The 18,366-nt window shown below is 38.3% G+C and overlaps 3 protein-coding genes across 4 annotated transcripts in view; 2 read left to right on the top strand and 1 right to left on the bottom strand.

Moving 5' to 3' along the window:
* LOC140002139 (dynein axonemal heavy chain 8-like) overlaps positions 1 to 4,283 on the bottom strand; it is a 135,855-nt gene extending 131,572 nt beyond the window's left edge. Inside the window, exons 1-2 of the mRNA XM_072035706.1 lie at positions 3,324 to 4,283; positions 2,840 to 2,929 (exon numbers count right to left, since the gene is read on the bottom strand). The gene's annotated coding sequence lies outside the window, so the exon portion shown is untranslated. The remainder of the gene's footprint in view (positions 1 to 2,839; positions 2,930 to 3,323) is intronic.
* A 214-nt stretch (positions 4,284 to 4,497) lies between these two features.
* Positions 4,498 to 10,948, top strand: LOC140002138 (lactoylglutathione lyase-like). Its single transcript, XM_072035705.1, has 6 exons — positions 4,498 to 4,658; positions 5,377 to 5,459; positions 6,934 to 7,074; positions 7,829 to 7,896; positions 8,941 to 9,030; positions 10,398 to 10,948. The coding sequence occupies exons 1-6, from the start codon at positions 4,578 to 4,580 to the stop codon at positions 10,484 to 10,486; spliced, it is 552 nt and encodes a 183-aa protein (XP_071891806.1). The 5' UTR covers positions 4,498 to 4,577; the 3' UTR covers positions 10,487 to 10,948.
* A 2,762-nt stretch (positions 10,949 to 13,710) lies between these two features.
* BTBD9 (BTB domain containing 9) overlaps positions 13,711 to 18,366 on the top strand; it is a 124,076-nt gene continuing 119,420 nt past the window's right edge. The window contains exons 1-2 of one of the 2 annotated variants that reach the window (XM_072035703.1): positions 13,711 to 13,844; positions 15,362 to 15,514. In XM_072035703.1, the coding sequence (XP_071891804.1) occupies positions 15,433 to 15,514 (82 nt within the window). In that variant the 5' untranslated portion in view covers positions 13,711 to 13,844; positions 15,362 to 15,432. Of the gene's footprint in view, positions 13,845 to 14,050; positions 14,073 to 15,361; positions 15,515 to 18,366 lie in introns of those variants that run through there. The other variant, XM_072035704.1, reaches the window with a different exon arrangement.

Genomic DNA, 18,366 nt, shown 5'->3' with positions numbered 1-18,366 from the left:
TTAAAATTAATTTACCATACAATTACATCTTGAGGAGCAAGTAGCGACATAATAATAAACTATTAATACTTTTACTGTATATCTGATTACTGAGAACCTGAAGTGGTTTAAATATAAATGTTTTATTTATATGTTAAGTTGTAAAATATGCACACATACTCAGCAAATGAGCTTACATAGAGGCTCGTATAGACTTCCAAATCAAGTCTTAAAGCATTGCTCCCATAAGCATTTACTCATTCTTTTTATAAAATACGCCCCACCATGCATAATATCCTTAACAAGTCTAAGTGTTTGCAGATATAATTTCAGATGGAGGGTATGGGTAGTATTTTTTCAGCAGAAGCATTTTTATTAAATAGAGACATAGTAAAACTACAAGCTTTATCTTGATTTAAATTAGTACAAAAAAGAAAAAAAAAAAAAAAAAAAAAAGATTTTTTGTCATTGAAAACTTATCAAGAGAGTAATAACACCCAAGACTGCACAGTTTTCTAATGTTACCAGCAATGTCCTAAAAAATATAATGACTGGCAACCTCTTTGCACAATGACATTTTTAAAGTTTTACACAGTACATTAAAAGTTACTAGAGCACTGAGCACATCAAGAAATTTTCATCACAGTGCAAAAGTCAGACTTTCTCTTAATTCTGTGACTAACCCCAGATGCCTAAAATACTAGCGGGTTAATCATTCTTAGATGAGGATTTCTAAAACGGTCCAAAACAAAATATATTCATGGATGACAGCTAAGCAGTTGGCTGCTATACAAAGGCGGCCCTGCCATTTTCTTCCCTTTTCTACTCCACTACATCAAAAGCCCAATAAAGGTTTGGTTTGTGAATCCCAAGCCTGTAATTCATGGCTACAAAGAAGCATCTAAATCGTCTTTCCCTGTTTTCCTATTAGGAAGCATGCTCATCTGCTTGCATTTGCCAGCTGCCATCAGTCCTTTTCAGTCAATCTTAACATTCTTAAATACACAGATAATTGTTTTGTTCAGTCACCTCAGTTCTACACATGGATTCAACAACTAGTTTTAAGGAACTGTAACCATCAGTAGAGCTCCACCTGAAGTCATCATCTTGTGGCTAGTTTAGTCCTCTAAAAATAGCTTGTTCAGCCACATGGGGAAGTCATAATGGATAATTTTTTGCAGAAACCCGTATAAACACGCAGGGTAACAGAAAAAAAGAAAAACATGGAAATTGCCATTCTACTCAGTGTACTATTGCCATGAAGATTAAAATAAATATCACAAATTACCTAGTATTTCATATGACGGACGGCTTTAGACAGCCAATCACAGTTATAACTGTGTGTTAAATGCTCTTAGACACCATTGCCAGCTTTAGGAAATAGAAAATTAGGCTGACATGAAAAGTAATGATGGTTTTACATTACTAGCTCCTTATTTTTGCCCGTGATTTGCAAAGTAGCCAGTGTTCTGTGGACTTTGGCAGGTAATCATCTCTTACAGAAAATATTATCTTTCCTGAAGTAAAAGTACTAGGAAAAAACACATTAGGAAAAGTCACAAAAGTCACACACACGCACCAAAAAAAAACAACCAACAAAGCAAACCAAACCACCACCACCAACAAAACACAAAACAAACAAACAACAACAGAAAAAAAAAAAAAAAAAAAAAAAAAAAAACCAAAAACACCACTTAAAATGTGAAGTCTAAATTTATTAATAACTTTATTTTCCTCTATATTAATCTGACTGGGCTGGACATCTATAAGGTCAGCAGTGGCACTTTTGTCTTTGAAACTCAGGTTGGATGTTAATTTCTTTGCCTTTTGCCATTGTACCATTGTATGTATCATTGTACCATGATGTTGATACTTTAACCTAAACTTCAAGATTAGAGAGATGGGTTCTCACAGCTTTCTTTAGAAACAAAGACTACATTGTATACTAGCATCCTCCCTCACTCTTCAAACATATACGCACAAGTTGTCTGGTGTCTAGGCTGAGATTTTCAGAATCTCAGCATGAGAAGAGCATGATCTTCAGATGAAAACAGCGTGAACTCCAGCTGACTACTTATCCCAGTTATAACAGTAGATGTTCTTTTATGTTCAAACTTTCTTTTCCTACTCTCCAGATGCCCTAAACCTTGTCTACAGGGCCTATTCATGCAAAACAAATGAATAGTGAGCCTAGTTTCCAGCACCATCTTTTATGTACAGTTGAAGTATAGCATAAACCAACAAATTCATTCTTTCCACTTTTCCTTGGAACTCAAATCCAAGATTTAGTATCCTACATCATTCCAAACACTGGCAGCATTTCTCTCCCTCTTTCTCAAAAGTTTTAGCAAAGGGATAGCAGTCATTCTCTGGTTTTGATAGCAGCTTGAAGAATGTTATTTGAATTTTCTTATTTTTATGCAGAAAATGTTTATGCCTCTCCTCTGAACTCAGATTCAGAGATGAGGCACTGCTCTGCCTCTGAAATCTAGGCAAACGTGTAGTCCCCAAGCTTCTGTTTGACAGAATCTGAAGGGGCTACCAGGAGATAGCCCCTGGCCTGTATAGTGTCTTGGTCCTTGCATTTTTTCCCAAATTAGCCAGCAACTACTGACCACTATTAGAGAGGGAACACAAGGGAGAAAGATCATTAGTCTGACATAGTATGGTAGTTCTGATTTTCTTATGTTCTTAATCCTAGAGCTAAGATCCAACCCAAATGCTTGGTTCATAACAGGTTTTGCCATTAAAATAAATAAATAAACAAACAAACAAACAAACATGATCCCAGCAAATCTGTAGAAAAATGTTGACCAATGCACTAGTTCTTTATAAAATAATAAGATGAAAATGGTGGTACCTTGTTTACCAGTAGCACCAGTCCATCGAAAAGTGATTCTCTCAACTTCTCTCCCAACCCCTTTAGAGCAGCAGCAAGTTGACAGTAGGACTTAGGGAGAGGAAGAAAGAAACAAAATCTCAGTGCTGCTCCATAGCTGCCAAGGTTTCCACAGTCCTTGGGGCAGCCTCACCTTGGGGACCAGCCTAAGGGCAATTCTAAACCTTCCAGTTTCAGCAATCAAGTACGCTAACGGAGCCAGCCCAAAGGGCTGGGAGCAGGGATACCCGTTAGTGGGATGCCAGGAAAGCCCCACATTGCTCCAGAGGAGCACATCTGAGAAGATGCGGGGAGCAGAAAGGGAAGGAGAAGCCACCCCCCCCAAGCACAGAGGAGCAGGGATCCTGATGTGTATCTCTCTCGACAAGCTGAGGTGCCTAAACCAGCACTGCTGGTTCAGCAGAGAGATGTAGGCAGCACCTCACCAGCCTGGCTCCAACTATACCTCACAGCGCGGGGACCGAGAGAGCGACCCCCCGGCAGCACAACCGCCCTGTCGCAGCAGGCTCCCCCCGTTCCGGTCTGCCGTCGCCAGCCTCCGTGCCGGTACTGCGCAAGGTGGCGGCTGCCGTGGGGCCGGCCGTTATGGGGCCGGGCCGTTACCGGGCGCCCGTAACCGCTGCGGGCTCGGCTCGGTTCAGTTCCAGCCACCGCCGCCCTTCAGGGGCCCCCAGCTGCACCTCAGCTCCCAGGAGCTGAACCTTGCCCCTGCCTTCTCCCTGTGGAGAGCACCAAAGGCCTCTGTAAAGGGACTTGCACAGCTTGGTATCATAAAATCAGGGATTTGTTTCATATGCACTACGTGTACTTACTGAACTCAAGAAACGTAACAAGATTTACACAAAGTTTGTGTGCTGCCGTGTTTTTTTTTTTTGTTTGTTTGTTTTGTTTGTTTGTTTTTCCCCTTCTTAATTACAAGTGGAAGTTTATGTTGAATATTCAGTTCAGGAAGGAAAAAACTGTTTTCCATTCCTAGCTTTGAAAGATGGGATATTCTTATCTTTTACACCTGAAATAACGGGTTAGCCCAAAGCAGTACTACCTAACTCTAACGGGTAGCAACTACTATCCAAAATGTTCCCTTAGCTTCTGTACTAAAATATGTGAACCACACATTTATAAGCTCACAGTCTAAAGGCATGAAGTCAGATCTTCAAGCCACCTTAACGTGTCATCAGTTGGAGGAATTTACAGAATAAAGCACTGTTTATTGGAGTTATATGTGCAAACCTGCCCAGGGGCTTTTATGGTACCCTCTGCCTGCGATCCAGAGAGGGGCGCTCCTTCACAGCCATGCAGAACACCCGTGCCTCCACATTTGGGGTAATTAACCAGCCGCACGCTGCAGGTTAAATTTGACTAACATTTAAAAGCACTCGTTTATTAGTATGGCAGAGCCACCAATCCCGCTACCTCAAAAGCGGGACTGGTCGGATTTTTTAATTAAAATAAATAAAATAAAATAAAATAAAATAAAATAAAATAAAATAAAATAAAATAAAATAAAATAAAATAAAATAAAATAAAATAAAATAAAATAAAATAAAATAAAATAAATAAGGCGGGGGAAAGCCCTGCCCATCCTCCCTTCGCGGACACCCCCGTAGCACGAAGCCCCGCCACACCTCTGGGGCGGAGCGCTGCCTCCCCCGGGCAGCCTTCATCCTCCCTTCTCCTCCCCTTCTCCCAGCTCCGTGAAATGGCGGCCCCCGCAGAGCCGTGCGGCCTCAGCGATGAGGCAGCCTATGGCGCCTGCTCCGAGCCGGATCCCAGCACCAAGGTGGGGCGGGCGGCTGGGGAGTGTGGGGGGCACCTCGGGGCTGTGGTAGCGGCGGTGTCCTGCCCCTTTGGAGGGTTGAGGGGCGGCAAGGGAGAGAATTGGGGGCTGTTTTATTAGGGGGAATAGGTAGTGGTATTTAAACTTAGATTCTAAGTCTGTCCCTTGCATGGAGTATGTGTTGAAAATATCTAACTTGCGTTTCATCCACCTAGCTGTTCAGTAGCCCTTCGGTATATAAAGTAATGCTGTGGCTTGAGAAAATACCTTTACAGAATGGTAGGCCAAAATATCGTTGTGCTTGACAGAGATTCAACAACTGTGAAATGAAATCATGAGCTCAGCAGTTTAGCTTCAGTTAAGTTCTGTGTATGTGTGCAGTGTACCAACTGCTAGCGTGCCTGCATGCAGGACAGAGCATGTGCAGTACAGCTCCATAAAAAAATAATAAGAAGAATGCTACAAACTTTTGATATTTCTGATTTACATATTGAATGATGCCTGCATTTTTTTTTTCTTCTTATAGTACAAAGGTTTGTTTATTTAATACGAAGATGCATCAGTTGTATCAAGAGCAAATATTTTATTTACAGTGGATATAATATTGTATTTGTTACTTCTATACCTGCTGTTTTTAGTTTAATTATTAACTGATTTCTTTGTTAATACGTATTTGTTTCATATATAAAAATAAACTCTTTTCTTTTTTTCCCCCCTCCAGGACTTTTTGTTTCAGCAGACAATGTTAAGAGTAAAGGATCCGAAGAAGTCGCTGGATTTTTATACAAGAATTCTTGGAATGACGTGAGTGGAAGTTGTATGCTACAGTAACTTTGCTTGTACAAACTTCTGTTATTTTGATGTAATTATACTAATTGCTCTAACTACATCAACAATGCTGGCCTATCAGCTAATGCCAAGTTAGATAGTCTGGCAATCTCCAATAATTTCCACAGCACAATTAATGCCGATGTTACAAATGAGCTAAAATTGGTGTTGGCTAGACTTTTTTTTTTTTTAAGTAGGTCATTAGTTATCAGTATACAACTTGCTTACTTTCCCCGCACTGATTCTGCAGTTACCAGTTAACTTGTATGACAGTGCTTATAATAAGGAGTCATTGCTATAAATCTTAAAACTTTCTGCTAGTTCTCAGAGTTGGCTGAGAACCACTTCTAAACGTAAGAGTCCAGGATGACACAGACTGGTGACGAGGTTTGAATTCCTTTTGGAGAGGGCTGTGAGGAGGCAGATGCCCTGCAGTAGCCTAAGGTGTTTGTGCTAAGACTGTGCACGTTTTTGTCATATGAAAAGAGTTTGTTTTAAAACAATGTTGTAGTTTATTTTTAAACATCCTGAAATCAGTCCAGACTAAGGTAAAATAAAATGCCCCAACTTTAGTGAAGAGGTGTGTGATAGAAATTAAAAAGTAATTAAATGGTAAGCTGAAAAATAAATTAGGTGTGTTTTTGCTTGCTTGCTCTGATCAAACTTCCTATGTAAAAATGATTTGAAGTATGCAACATCCCTAGGAATAAGGGAAAAATAGTGGAGTCTTGTCTAAAGTTCTTTGAAGCTTACAACACTTTGTACGCATCATATGAGATCATTCTTAGCAGTCTTATTTTGTGCAATTTTCTATAGAACAATGATGTGTGTGTATCAAATATGTCACAGTAAAGTGAGTGAATTCTTGCTGTTAGCAAAGGGATAAACCTTATAAGCTGCTTATATAGCAGCTTTTTATGACCTAGGGTATTTTGTAGTTGATTAAGTTATCACATCTGAAATGGCTTTTATGGTTATACCAATCTGTGGAATAGTAACAAATATTTCATCCATATGTTTATTTTTTTTAACTTGCCTGTGTTTGTAAACTTGGTCTGGTGCCAGCAAGTTCCATGGCATGAGTAAATTTCAAAGTAAATGTTTTCTATTCCGTGGTGATACTGTAATGTGGATAAACATAAGGATCTTCCTGAGGAAATACATACCAGTAACAGTGGTGGCCTCAGACTTAAGCCCTTGTATTGACTTTGCTATCCAGTTACTGATGGCTTGGCTTTTAAGCATCTGTTTCTTCTAGTCTTTGGAAGTTTATGATGTGTTCTGGAATGTTTTTACTTGATAGTTCAAAACATAGCTATTTTTAGGTGTGGATTGCAGTCAGGCAAAAATCGTGGCAGTAATTCTTCCATGGGGGAAGAATACTGGTTTATTTGCAGGCTACCCAATTACCTTTTTTAGTTACTATTTCAAAATATTTTTTTCCACTTAGACTGCTTCAAAAATTTGACTTCCCTACTATGAAGTTCTCGCTGTTTTTCCTGGGGTACGAAGATAAAAATGATATCCCAAAAGATAAAACTGAGAGAACACCTTGGACCTTCTCTAGAAAAGCTACACTTGAACTGACACAGTAAGTATTAATAGTGAGAGATGACATTTAAGTAATGGTGATTCTGCAGAAGCAGATGACTGTAAGTCCTGTTGGATTGAATGAAAATGCAGTAACTACTGTAGAAACATCTTCACTGTTATATAGCCTTAAAATATGGCTGAGATCTTAGGGACTTAGTCTTCCTCTTTATAGGGCTCTTTCAAACTTCTGGGTGAACAGTTGTATTTAAGTATGAAATAGTATTTGCTGTCTCTTTTGAATATGCATACTCCCTGGGGAGCGATACTGTGGAACTGAGGAAAAATGATGTGGTTAGAACTTCTGGGATCTCTGAAGCATCCTGATAGTTGGGTAACTATTGCTTCTGAAATCTAATCAAAAGAGGTATTAAGTCAAGAAAACAAAACAAACGGGGGAAAAAAAAACAAACAACACTTTACATGAACAGGGCAATTATGTTAATGCTACTAATGATTGCACAGAAGTGCAGGGAGACTTGTTCTCCTTTGTAATTGGAATGAGATAGGAGTGTCTCTCAAACTCATCCAAATGTAGAACCTGAATATTAGTGTGAACCTGACTGAATTAGCCCTTTGTCTGCTTTGAAGACTCTCTAGGACCTATGATTTGGGAAAATCTTGATAGTTTAATGAATGCAGCCAGCAATTGAAATCTTCTAGTTTTTAGAAGAAACGACTTCCGTGGAAACTGAACATTCAGAACTTGTTGATTTCAATGCTCTTCTTCAACATATAATAATTACTTCTTACAGCAACTGGGGCACTGAAAATGATGAAAATCAGTCCTATCACAATGGTAATTCGGATCCTCGAGGATTTGGTAGGTCTTCTGTTTAGTGCATCTAATTTTCATGTTTTGTTTTATTGTCATTACATTTTTACTCTTGTGTGTTGGGGAAGAATGGCATTTCAAAGTTCTTTTTTCTTTAGAGAACATCTGTATAACTGAAGTGCAAAAATTATGTATATGCTGTAGGCTTTGTTTTTGTGAGAAATTTTAAAATATTTTAAACTTGTGTGGATGAGAAGACTTTTCTAGTGGTAAATAAGGAAACTTGTCCTTTACATGCTGGAAGAAGCAAGATACACTGTGAAAGATTATGAAAATATGTCAACATGTTTCAGAGTAATGATCCACAGTTGCTCTTTTTATATGTCTAATCTTTTGGCAAGCAAACACATTAGTAGTAACTACTCAATTAAGTGCAATAATTGCTCCTGCATATTGGATTGTGATGTTCAGACTGATTTAAATTCAGATTTCTATTCGGTAATGCACTGATCACCCCTTTTGAGCTACAAGGGGAATTCTGCTCATCTGTAGCACTGAGGATAGTATTCATGTGGCTTGACTTTATTTTGAGCACTTGAAAGGTCACTGGCTTGTGAAATAAGTCTCATACTCAATCTAGCCACTTGACATTTAAAGCTTCTGAACTGATTTGTAAATTCAGGCCTTGCATGGTGCTACTGTTAGTCTCTGCAAATACAGCATTAATGATAAATGCCTTGCACTGTTAACTGAGCAAATGCAACAAAATCCTGTTACGTGGTTGCCTTCTTGAAAAGCAATACACAAAATAGCTTGAGTATCCTATTTCTTTCCTACTCTAGATAATATACTCATCTAAATAATATGAGCTACTTTAAATGTCTTATTTTAAAAGCATTGTCAGAAAGCTAATTTTCTGAAGGAGAATATTGTTAAAATCTGAAATGCTCTTCTTTCTGGAAGCAATAATTTCCTTAGGTATGTCACATCTGAAGTGAACTTTTTGCACAGGATGAAATGCTGAGCAAACTTTTTTCTCAAATACCCAGCAATGCTGAGCGTGTACCTGACTCTTCTTACCCCATTTCACAGGGCACATTGGAATTGCTGTCCCTGATGTCAATAAAGCTTGTAAGAGGTTTGAAGAACTAGGAGTGAAATTTGTGAAGAAACCAGATGATGGTAAGACTTAATCGGGAATGCAAGTAATTTTGCTGTTGTTTCGTGTTCTTAAAATACTACGTCTGGTAGTTTTGCCTCCTGGAAAGCTCAATATGTCTCTGTGGTTGTCACTCCTTAAAATGTACTGGAACCAATTACCCCTGTTACCTCTTATACAATGGGCAGAACTGACAGTGCAGAACTATACTGTTTGTCTGTTCTTGCATGTTATTCTGTGTCTGCCTGTAGCAACTGTACCTTGAATATAGATTTCTTATTTTAAAATTTGAACTCAATATTGCTAGGATTTTAGAGTTTCAGAGCCCTTACTTGTTTAGCACCTAATAAAGCTTGAGAGAGTTGATATTTGAGCTCTTTAATTCAGTTCTCTATCACTTCACAGCTCTAAGAATGTAGAAGGAACTTAGACTGTGAGTGGCATAAACTTCTGGAATCAGCTAAGCATGAGGGTAAAAAAAAGAGAAAGATGTTTTTAACATTAAAAATTAAAATTGATGCAGCAAGTGCCAGAGAGTAGGAAGAGGCTTGGGGCTTCACATTCACTGTTTATGGGGCAGGCAGAGAGAGTTAATGCCATTTTTTCCCTGTGTTACCAAATCAAACTACTATTCTCAGAAGTTTTTCCTAACTAGAATATAATAGGAATTAGGTTGGTTCTGTTACAGTGAATGGGGTTATAGAGGAAGTAGAACTAAAATTAGGTACTTAACACTTTAAGATAACATGTTAAGCTGTGCTATCCTGATTCACTGTTGAAGAATAATTTTGGCAACCCTGTTGTTGTGAGTAGTATTTTTTTTCCAACAGTTTAAAACTGTACTGCATTTGTTTTACCTAGTGATTCAAGTGTGTATTGTAAACCAGGTCAGGTGTGGGGAACAAACAACTGATAAACAGTACTATACAAAACTTCAGTGTTGAGGCAGGCATGGGAAAAATGCAAGGCAGAGGAACGGAGGATTTTTATTTTTTTTACTAGCAAAGGCAGTTCAAGAAAATGTATGAAAACATCCCAGAGCACAAAAATGTTTCCCTGATAAATTCAGGAAAATATGAACGTTTACATGGGCAAAGAATCGGGAAAAGAGGAACACTTACAGGGGCAAAAATGTTGATTTGAATCAACAGAATAAGGATTTCAAGGTGACTTTAAACTACAGCTTTACTGATTGTCAGATTGACAACAGCACACAGAGATCTTACTGATTAAAAACTAATCTGGATGTTTTCGGAATTTGCTGTTTAAATTTGAACTAATACAAAAAAATGTGGAAGAAATGTGGAAGTTCTTGTATTTAAGATTTATAGTCCTGTAGTCTTACCTTTATCTTGTTTCTTTTGGTTGTTTTTTATTTTTTCTCAAATAGGTAAAATGAAAGGACTTGCATTTGTTCAAGATCCTGATGGCTACTGGATTGAAATTCTGAACCCTAAACACATGGTGACTCTCACTTAAATGCACATTTTCAGTTCCCTGGAGAAAATCTACAACAGCATTTGTGGAATTTTTCACTTAATGGAGAGAAATCAACTATGTTCAGAGTCTACTCTAAAACTGTCCCCTGGGACCTCAATGTACTTGAATTCCCTTTTGTTTTTCTGTGATGCCCCTGCAATTTGCTTCCAACTAGGAATCCTCAACTGTCTTTTAGAGGAGCACTGATATGTACTCTGCTCGTGAACATTGATTATGTTAATATTTAACTAAACACTCTCATAAGATAGATTACCAGAAATTCACCTCACTTTACAGTTTTTAGATTTGAACTAAAAGCAAAAAAAAAATAATAATCCTGCATTACTGCTGGTGGTCTTCAACAAGGAGAGAAAGAAACTTTAATAAATTTGTTTGATGAAGTCAAAGGCTTCATACCCTATCTTGTATGGTAGAAAATAAAGTATCTAACTTCTTGCTTTAGTAGTAGCATGTTTATGAAAGTCTTAATCGTACATTATGCCAAGGAAAAGTCTTTAACCACCGTTAAGCAGCCTTGCCTGGAACAAGAAACTTTGTAGATTAGTCCACCAGAAAGAATTCTGTATTTAAACTCCTGGCTGCTGACTGGGAGACATCATAAGAGATCTCCACAGTGGTCCTTGTAGTGTCTTAACACTAGAAGGAACTTGCTCATAGTTTTTGTTTTGATGCAAGTCTGGGGCTATATTCTTTTTACATGCTGTATATAGTCCTTTATTAGGACTGCAATGAAGAAGAGTACTTGAAATGGCTTCCTATAAGTAGGCATTTTGATTGTTCTCTTTAACTGAGTGACGGTGACTGAAATTATACTTGTAAATGCTACATTTTCCTGCTATTTATATCTGTTACACAAATCATTTCCCTTTACACTGTTCACCTGGTATGAGTAGTGTAAAACATACCAAGTTTTGAAATCCTGATAACAAAACCAAGAAAATCTCTGCATTTACTGTGGTTCAAGTAGCACTTAACTCCTACTCAGTCTTCAACTGTGCAATGGCATTGCCATTCACTTCCAACTATAAAGCATTGATGAAAATTACAAAACTAATTTTAAAGCAGTATGACAAGTTACTTTGGTAGTTGTTGAATCCTAGGTAAACAAAAAGCTATTTGTTTCAGTTTATGGATTTTTTTTTTTTTTGGGGGGGGGGGAAGAAACTTGGTCATAAAAGAATAAGTGGGAATACAGCAATGAAAGTAACTGTATGACTTGATTAGCAGGATAATGGCAATGTGCAGAGTTGTTGATAACTTATTCAATAATTCCCTGACCTTTCAGTTAAAAAGTATAGGAGGTACTGCATTTGATTTCTACTATGCTAATCTAGATATTAATGACAAACGTTAAGCGTTATTGTCCAAGAGTAGTCTACAATATTTTGTTTACCTTTGGAAATGAGTAAAAAACATTATGTGCTTCATCTGAGTTTTAATAGCTGTTGGAAAAGAGAATGGGAAATGCATTGCCCTGTTTACTGTCCCCTACAGATGTACAAAAAAAACCACAAATATATTGGAAAGTAGACAGCAACTCTATAAAGATGTTTCCTATATTTTATAAAGCAACCCTAATACTTCAAATTGTCTTTTGTATGATATTTTGTGGATGGTCTCTACTTAAGTAGATAGGGCACTATAGGTAGTGCCCTATAAGTGTTGTTCATAAACCTTCTCCATTCTTGAATGTTTGCCAAGTAGTTGTTTTCTGAAACAGTAAACAGCTTATGCTGTCTGTACTCCTTTATTTCCAGAGCTAATACCTAGCCTGTTCACTGTCATGTTTCTGTGTTGTTTCTTTCATTTTCTTTTATGTTAGGCCCTTCTGATAGGGACAATGTAGTTACCACTGCTTGCAGTGAGATCTTACAGTGAGATCTTAGAAACTGACCTGTCATAATAGCTGTCTCAGTCATCTTCCTCACAAAAGTGGCATGTCTAATGTTGCGCCCAGCCCCAGGCAGGCTACTTCAGTATAATAAATTAGCACTGATGTGCTTAAATGCTGGGTTACTTTTATACCAAGTTTATTAAGCAGAAATGAGAAGCCGGTTCAAGGCTCTGTAGTTTCCTGAACAATTAAATCGGGCTGTTCATTTTAGCAGAAATTTAGGTTGGCTCTGGTGACTCAGGAAACCTCAACCTACTTTAAAAAAAAAAAAAAGTACATGATATTGCAGGATATCTTACAGCGCCAATTAAGAGAATTCTTAATTTGAAGACTATGGTAGTATAGTTTTAGTATGATAAGGTGTCTTTTGAAGTTAGTAGCCAGTTGGATGAGAATATTGCCGAGAAGGAGAGCTACAGCAATGAGATGAGACAAAGCACGCACTTTGCAGCTTACATCTGTTCTGATGGTTAAACTTTCTCATGTATGTACCTTCTCATGCTGGTGTGCTGAAATAGGAACTTAAGATGAAGTAAAACTCACCTGAAGCAGAAGGGCTAACTGCATTTCCTTACCATCCAGAATCTTGCTTTAGATGGTGAGTAGAATAAAATAGGCTAAGAGTAGTCTAAGTGAAGTTGTCTGAAACGAGTTTTATTTTAATCAATACAGATATATCATCTAAAGCTTTGTGACAAAGGTCTGGGCAAGGAAAATCCCTACATTTTACAAGTGTGTAACTTGGGAGTTACATGCTCATAGTTTATCTACATGAAGTATTTCACTCAGAGTTGTGTCATTACAGTTCAAAGTGCAGGTGTGACTGGAAATGCTATTGACAAAACTGTATGGAATCCGGTAATTAAAAGCGGGATAGGTTGTAAGTTGCGTGAATAAGTCAAAGGGTGTGCACATATAGTTCAGTGGTAACTCCATGGGAAGCAGGAGGCTGTGTTGGAGGTTCTCTGCTTAGCACTTAAAGCTTGCTTCATATGTGGCTGCTGATCTTGGGATGACTCTTGAGTTTAATTTATATGCGTGTGTCAGTATAAACAATGCAATAGATAATGAAACAATAAAGAGGATAGCACAAAACCCAATGTAATTGCAGAAATAGCATGAAGTGGGCAAGGTACATTTTTTATTAGAAAAACAAACAAACAAACAACTGCTTCTTGACATATTGTGAACTATTTAAAAGCAGCGGTGTCAGCTATGAAAGCCAAGACGGAGGTGCCCGACCCCACCGCCCGTCCCCTGAGGCGCCCGGGGGTCTCCTCAGCGCCCCACCCGCTTCCCCGGCGGCGGGCGAGCCCCGCGCATGCGCCCCACGGGCGGCCCCGCCTCAGCACGGAGGAGGCCGGCGGCTGTTGCTAAATGACGTCAAGGCGCCCGGTGGCGTCACGACGGCGGCGGGGTGGAGGCCGCTCGGCACCGGGGCCGGTGAGTCCCGGGGGGAGAAAGGGGGCGGCGGGGCCGGGCCGGGACCGGGGGCGCCTCCTGCGTGCGGAGCGCCGGGGCCGTGCCCTCAGCGGGGCCTGCCCGTGGCTCGTCGAGCGGCCGCGCGCCTCCCAGGGCTCCGCTCTGGCTTTTTATCCCCCCTCCCGGTAATGAGGTCGGCGCATCGCGGCGCGGCGTTGCCGGGGTCGTGCTGCGAGGCTCCCGTGGCAGGTCAGGCGCTGCCGTGCCCGTGCCCGTGGCGGGGAGGTTGTTGTCACGTTGTCACGTTAAAAGGCAGTGAGGCCACCCGGCTGTTACCCGCTCTGCGCAGAGCCTGCCCAGAGCCCTGCGCTGGCGTCGCTCCGTGTTGTGGTGCGGGTTTTAGGCTTTAGTCCGGGCCTTCCCTCAGCGCGGATGCGTTTGTATGTCCCTCCTTACAAATCCGTAACTCAGGTGCACAAAGTGTACTGCTCTGTCAGAGATTGTGCCTCGATATTTACGTTTTTAACACCCCCCCAATTTTCATAATTTGCTCTTGAATACGTTTTGACAATACAAGCCACTTCAATAATACGCAATACATATGGGAATAAATATGTACATAGCCTTGTTATTCTCCAAAAATAGGAGACCTTCTTTGTCATACCTATTTGCAACTTGCTGGACGGAGGCGTGGTTACTTTCCTGTTCAAGGGACTACCTAAAAATACCTTTTTTCCTTCTCCTCTCTCATTCCCTTTAAACACGCTTTAGAGAAGATTGCTGTCTTCTATGTGAAAATTCATAGGTCAAGGTGTCATCTAGTTAGCAATTTAAATACAGTTCATCTTTCCTGCTGGCAGGTGTGAGAATAACAGCAATAGTTCATACTGCTGAGATAAAAACATTGTGTCAGTTTTGTTTACATTTTTTTTGGTTACAGTGTCAGCTTTTGTTTACAGAAATATACAGGCTTCATTTGTTTATTTCCTCATTCTACAGTTTTGTTTTCCTGTTTATAAGAATAAAAGCTTGCCCAGGAGAAGGATCTGCCACTGCCTAAAATAGTGTAGAACACCAGCTAAGCAAACAAAAAAACCACAAGCCCGCCCACCACCTTAGGCTAGGCAAGACCACTTACAGAGGTTTGGATGTGTAGGGAGTGAAACGTGCATGATACGTTTTGTATAGATGCAGTTTAATTAGGACACCCACATGGTAGAACTCTGCGCTCAGGGATGCTGATGTTTCAGCAAGAGCCTTAGTGAAATATTTGTGCCTTACAATGAACAAATTAATGGCAACTGTTACCATTTTTTTTTGGTGACAGTTAAAAGAAAAAAAATAATCAAATGATGACTTATAAAAAAATAATTCTAATGTTACGATATAATGTTATTAGAACACTTCCCATAGGATGGAGGGATTCTTAAAATTTATTTCCACAAAATTTTCAACTGAGAAATGTGCATTTCAATTGACTTCTGCTGTAGCCGCATGCCACCTGTTTTTAATGGTATATATTTTATGCATTGTTTCAGGAATATGGTATTCAGCTGGATGTTTCTGAACAGCATTTCTATGGGCTTGGTGTTCAATCTATCAGTTCAGAATGGCAAAGAACCCTAATTTTCAGGAAGCTGGTCATCTGCCAACAGGCTACGTCCACTGTAGATCTTCAGAGACATTTACTGGTAAGTGTACTGATGTATCTTCTTGAGATTTTTAGTTTAAGGGTTTAGTTACATGCTATTTTAACTGTCACATCATGTGTATTAATATTGATTTCATATGTGTATTAATAAATCATCCATTCCTAGTATATTGTTCTTTGTACATAGCTAAACTTATTCCTGCTGTTCTGTCAGAGGCATACCTTTCTGAGCAGAATGTAGAACATTAGCACTACAGTGCTTAAGAACTGGAATGTACTTGTGGATGACTACTGCATAACTTTACGTATGTCTGAAGACACAACACTTTTGGTACTAAATTTTTATTTATAATGCTCTCATTGAGTTACATGGTAAATAGAGATAACATCAGTCGTTTTTGTTTTTTAAAGTTCTTTCACAACAGAAGGGTTGGCGATAACTGTTATGAGAATTCCATGTACTTGTTTTTTCTTATTTTGTATCCCTGAATTCATGCCACGTGGATTATACATGTATTATTATATTTGTGCATATTGGATAAATAGGGCCAATCAGGTCCCCAGATATGCAGAGGTAGTTATTAATATGACATCAAGAAGCTTGTTGGTGGTGATGGTTTTAGATTAAAGTTAGAATTTACTTTTTTAATGACTATGCGTTGTGGAGGTCTCCTACAGTCCGTGCAATTCCAGTAAAAGCATTAGTGTGATATATTGATTTAGTTAGCATCTTTTTTTTTTTTTTTCTCAGTGCTTTGAAGCAGTTATCACTGGGAGCTGTTCATGCATAAGTCAATGTGATCTAATGCATTGCTGTAGCTCAAATTTTAACTTTTTTTTTTTTCTTTCTTTCTGTGTTACTATGACTGTTACATACAAGTAAGACTGTCTGTGAAATACCACGGAGCTATGTGTATGAAACACCTAATCGTGAAAATTGGGGACATTTGAGAATCAGTTAATTGATGGTGTTCAAAATTAGAGGAAGACTTTCTCCTTAAAGATCATCTTGAGTAAAACTTTTTTTTTTTTTTCTTTTTAAATTAGGGAGGCATTAATATAAAAGCAGTAACTTTTTTTTTTTTTCCCCTTAAAGCATTTCAAGGTCCTTTCAGCACTTTCTCTCTGGTGCCTCATATTGTAGATGGTAGCTTGACTCTCTTATGGACAATCCCAAAGCTCTGTAGAACAAAGACTTTCATATTATTAGAAATATTATATAGAAGTAAAAGGATTAAAAGTATAGAAAATTAATGTTAGAAAACAAATACTATTTTCCTCTGATGTATTATTTGGCTTATGTTGCAGTACTGAATTGCTTTTTTCTTGATGGAACAGAGTAAATTAATGATATTTGTAACTAAATTCTAAATGTCAATGCTTCTCTTTTTTTAAAGTCTTGATTAAAATTAAAAACAATAAAAAATCCCCCAAACAGTTGTAGCTAAACGTTATTGCATATCAATCCTTTCACCTGTTGTGAAGCTGAAGGAAATGGTGACCAGGCTTTCGGGGTTTTATGGGTTTGCATCAAACCATAAAACTTTGTTTTACTCTTGGTGCTTGTGAACACTTCAGATGAGCAAACTTAGAATTCTTCCCAACCCTAGTGTCCTTCAACCAGAACAGTTTTATTTTTAGAACTTTTTTTTTCCCTTTCTGTTACATTTTTCACTGGGTCACCATTGTTACTGTTATTCAGAAGTACAAAGGAGCTTCTGTAGCAAGGGTTCTGACAGTATCTAAGTATTTACTTGTGTTTTCCTCACTCTATATTGAAATATTTACAAACAACAAACTTTTTCCTGAGATGTTAGTTTGTTGCACCTGAACTACTGAGAACAAAAATATTTTGTAGAAATTGTGATTAAAATAGTGTTGTGTTTTTGTTTTTTTTTTCTTCTCTGGAATTTTGTTAAAACATAGCAGAGTACTTTATGAAGGAATGAATCAGCTCAGAACTGTCACGATTCCTATTTCTAGAAACAATAGCAGTGTAAGAGTTTTATATTTAAAAAAAAATCCCTTTGTGTAATTCCAACAAGAACTGTATTATGTAGGTGATAAAGGAATTGTTTTTCAGGGGTATAATTATTTTCTCTGTGTTTATAATCCAGATTTATTTCTTAACACTTTTTATTGTCATTTTTTCTATATACTTTCTATTTTGTTTTCTGTAGATTTTTTCTATAAACTTCCAGTAGGTATATTACTTACATATATTTCTTTACTGTACTATATATAAAATAAGAAATTCCAACTTATTCACAGACAATTTCTTAAATTCCCTTTTCTGTGCTGTATAAAATCATTTCTTCCTTTTTTTTTTTTTTTTTTTTTTTCAATGAAAGCAGCACTGTGTTGCAGAGGGCTGTCTTTCCTAACAGCCCAAATGGGGCAGGGAAGTGACTTAGTGCTGATCTTTATCACAGTTCTGGTTCAAGAGTAGTTTAGTAAAGAAGTCACTGTGTTTTTTTTCGTTGCTGCATTTTGTAGCTCATGTTATTGTATGCTATAACATGTTACCGATCATTTACTGAAAAGAAAATAGTTTTTTCTAACCTTGACACACTGTATATAATATTGCATACAACATTGTGAAAAATGTGGCCCAGTATTTATTACATTGGCTTACTATTGAAGATGGCAACCAAGAAGAGGCTCTTTCATTTGGGTTTGGATAGCAGAGGTTATACCTTACTGACTTCACAGGCACCATTTAAAATTGGTGCAGTTTTAATAGGTCCTCAGATTTACCGAGGAGAATGCTATACTTATTTCTGTGGCATGAACAAAGCTGCAGCAGCTGATTCCTGAAGCATCTGATTAGCTTTTAATAGCTACTGGAAATAGGTTATGGTGCTGGCAGGACATTTGTAAATGGCTTAGCCT

Source organism: Anas platyrhynchos, chromosome 3 (assembly GCF_047663525.1).
Source record: "Anas platyrhynchos isolate ZD024472 breed Pekin duck chromosome 3, IASCAAS_PekinDuck_T2T, whole genome shotgun sequence".
NCBI classification, from domain to species: domain Eukaryota; kingdom Metazoa; phylum Chordata; class Aves; order Anseriformes; family Anatidae; genus Anas; species Anas platyrhynchos.
The sequence above is the reverse complement of the archived record's forward strand: the minus strand, read 5'-3'. Positions and strand labels throughout refer to the sequence as shown.

Excerpts from the sequence above, each read along its gene's own strand:
- LOC140002138 (XM_072035705.1), top strand. The coding sequence starts at position 4,578 with ATGGCGGCCCCCGCAGAGCCGTGCGGCCTCAGCGATGAGGCAGCCTAT. Across the intron at positions 4,659-5,376 it reads AGCCGGATCCCAGCACCAAG|GACTTTTTGTTTCAGCAGAC; the intron begins GTGGGGCGGGCG and ends TCCCCCCTCCAG. Across the intron at positions 9,031-10,397 it reads TGTGAAGAAACCAGATGATG|GTAAAATGAAAGGACTTGCA; the intron begins GTAAGACTTAAT and ends TTTCTCAAATAG.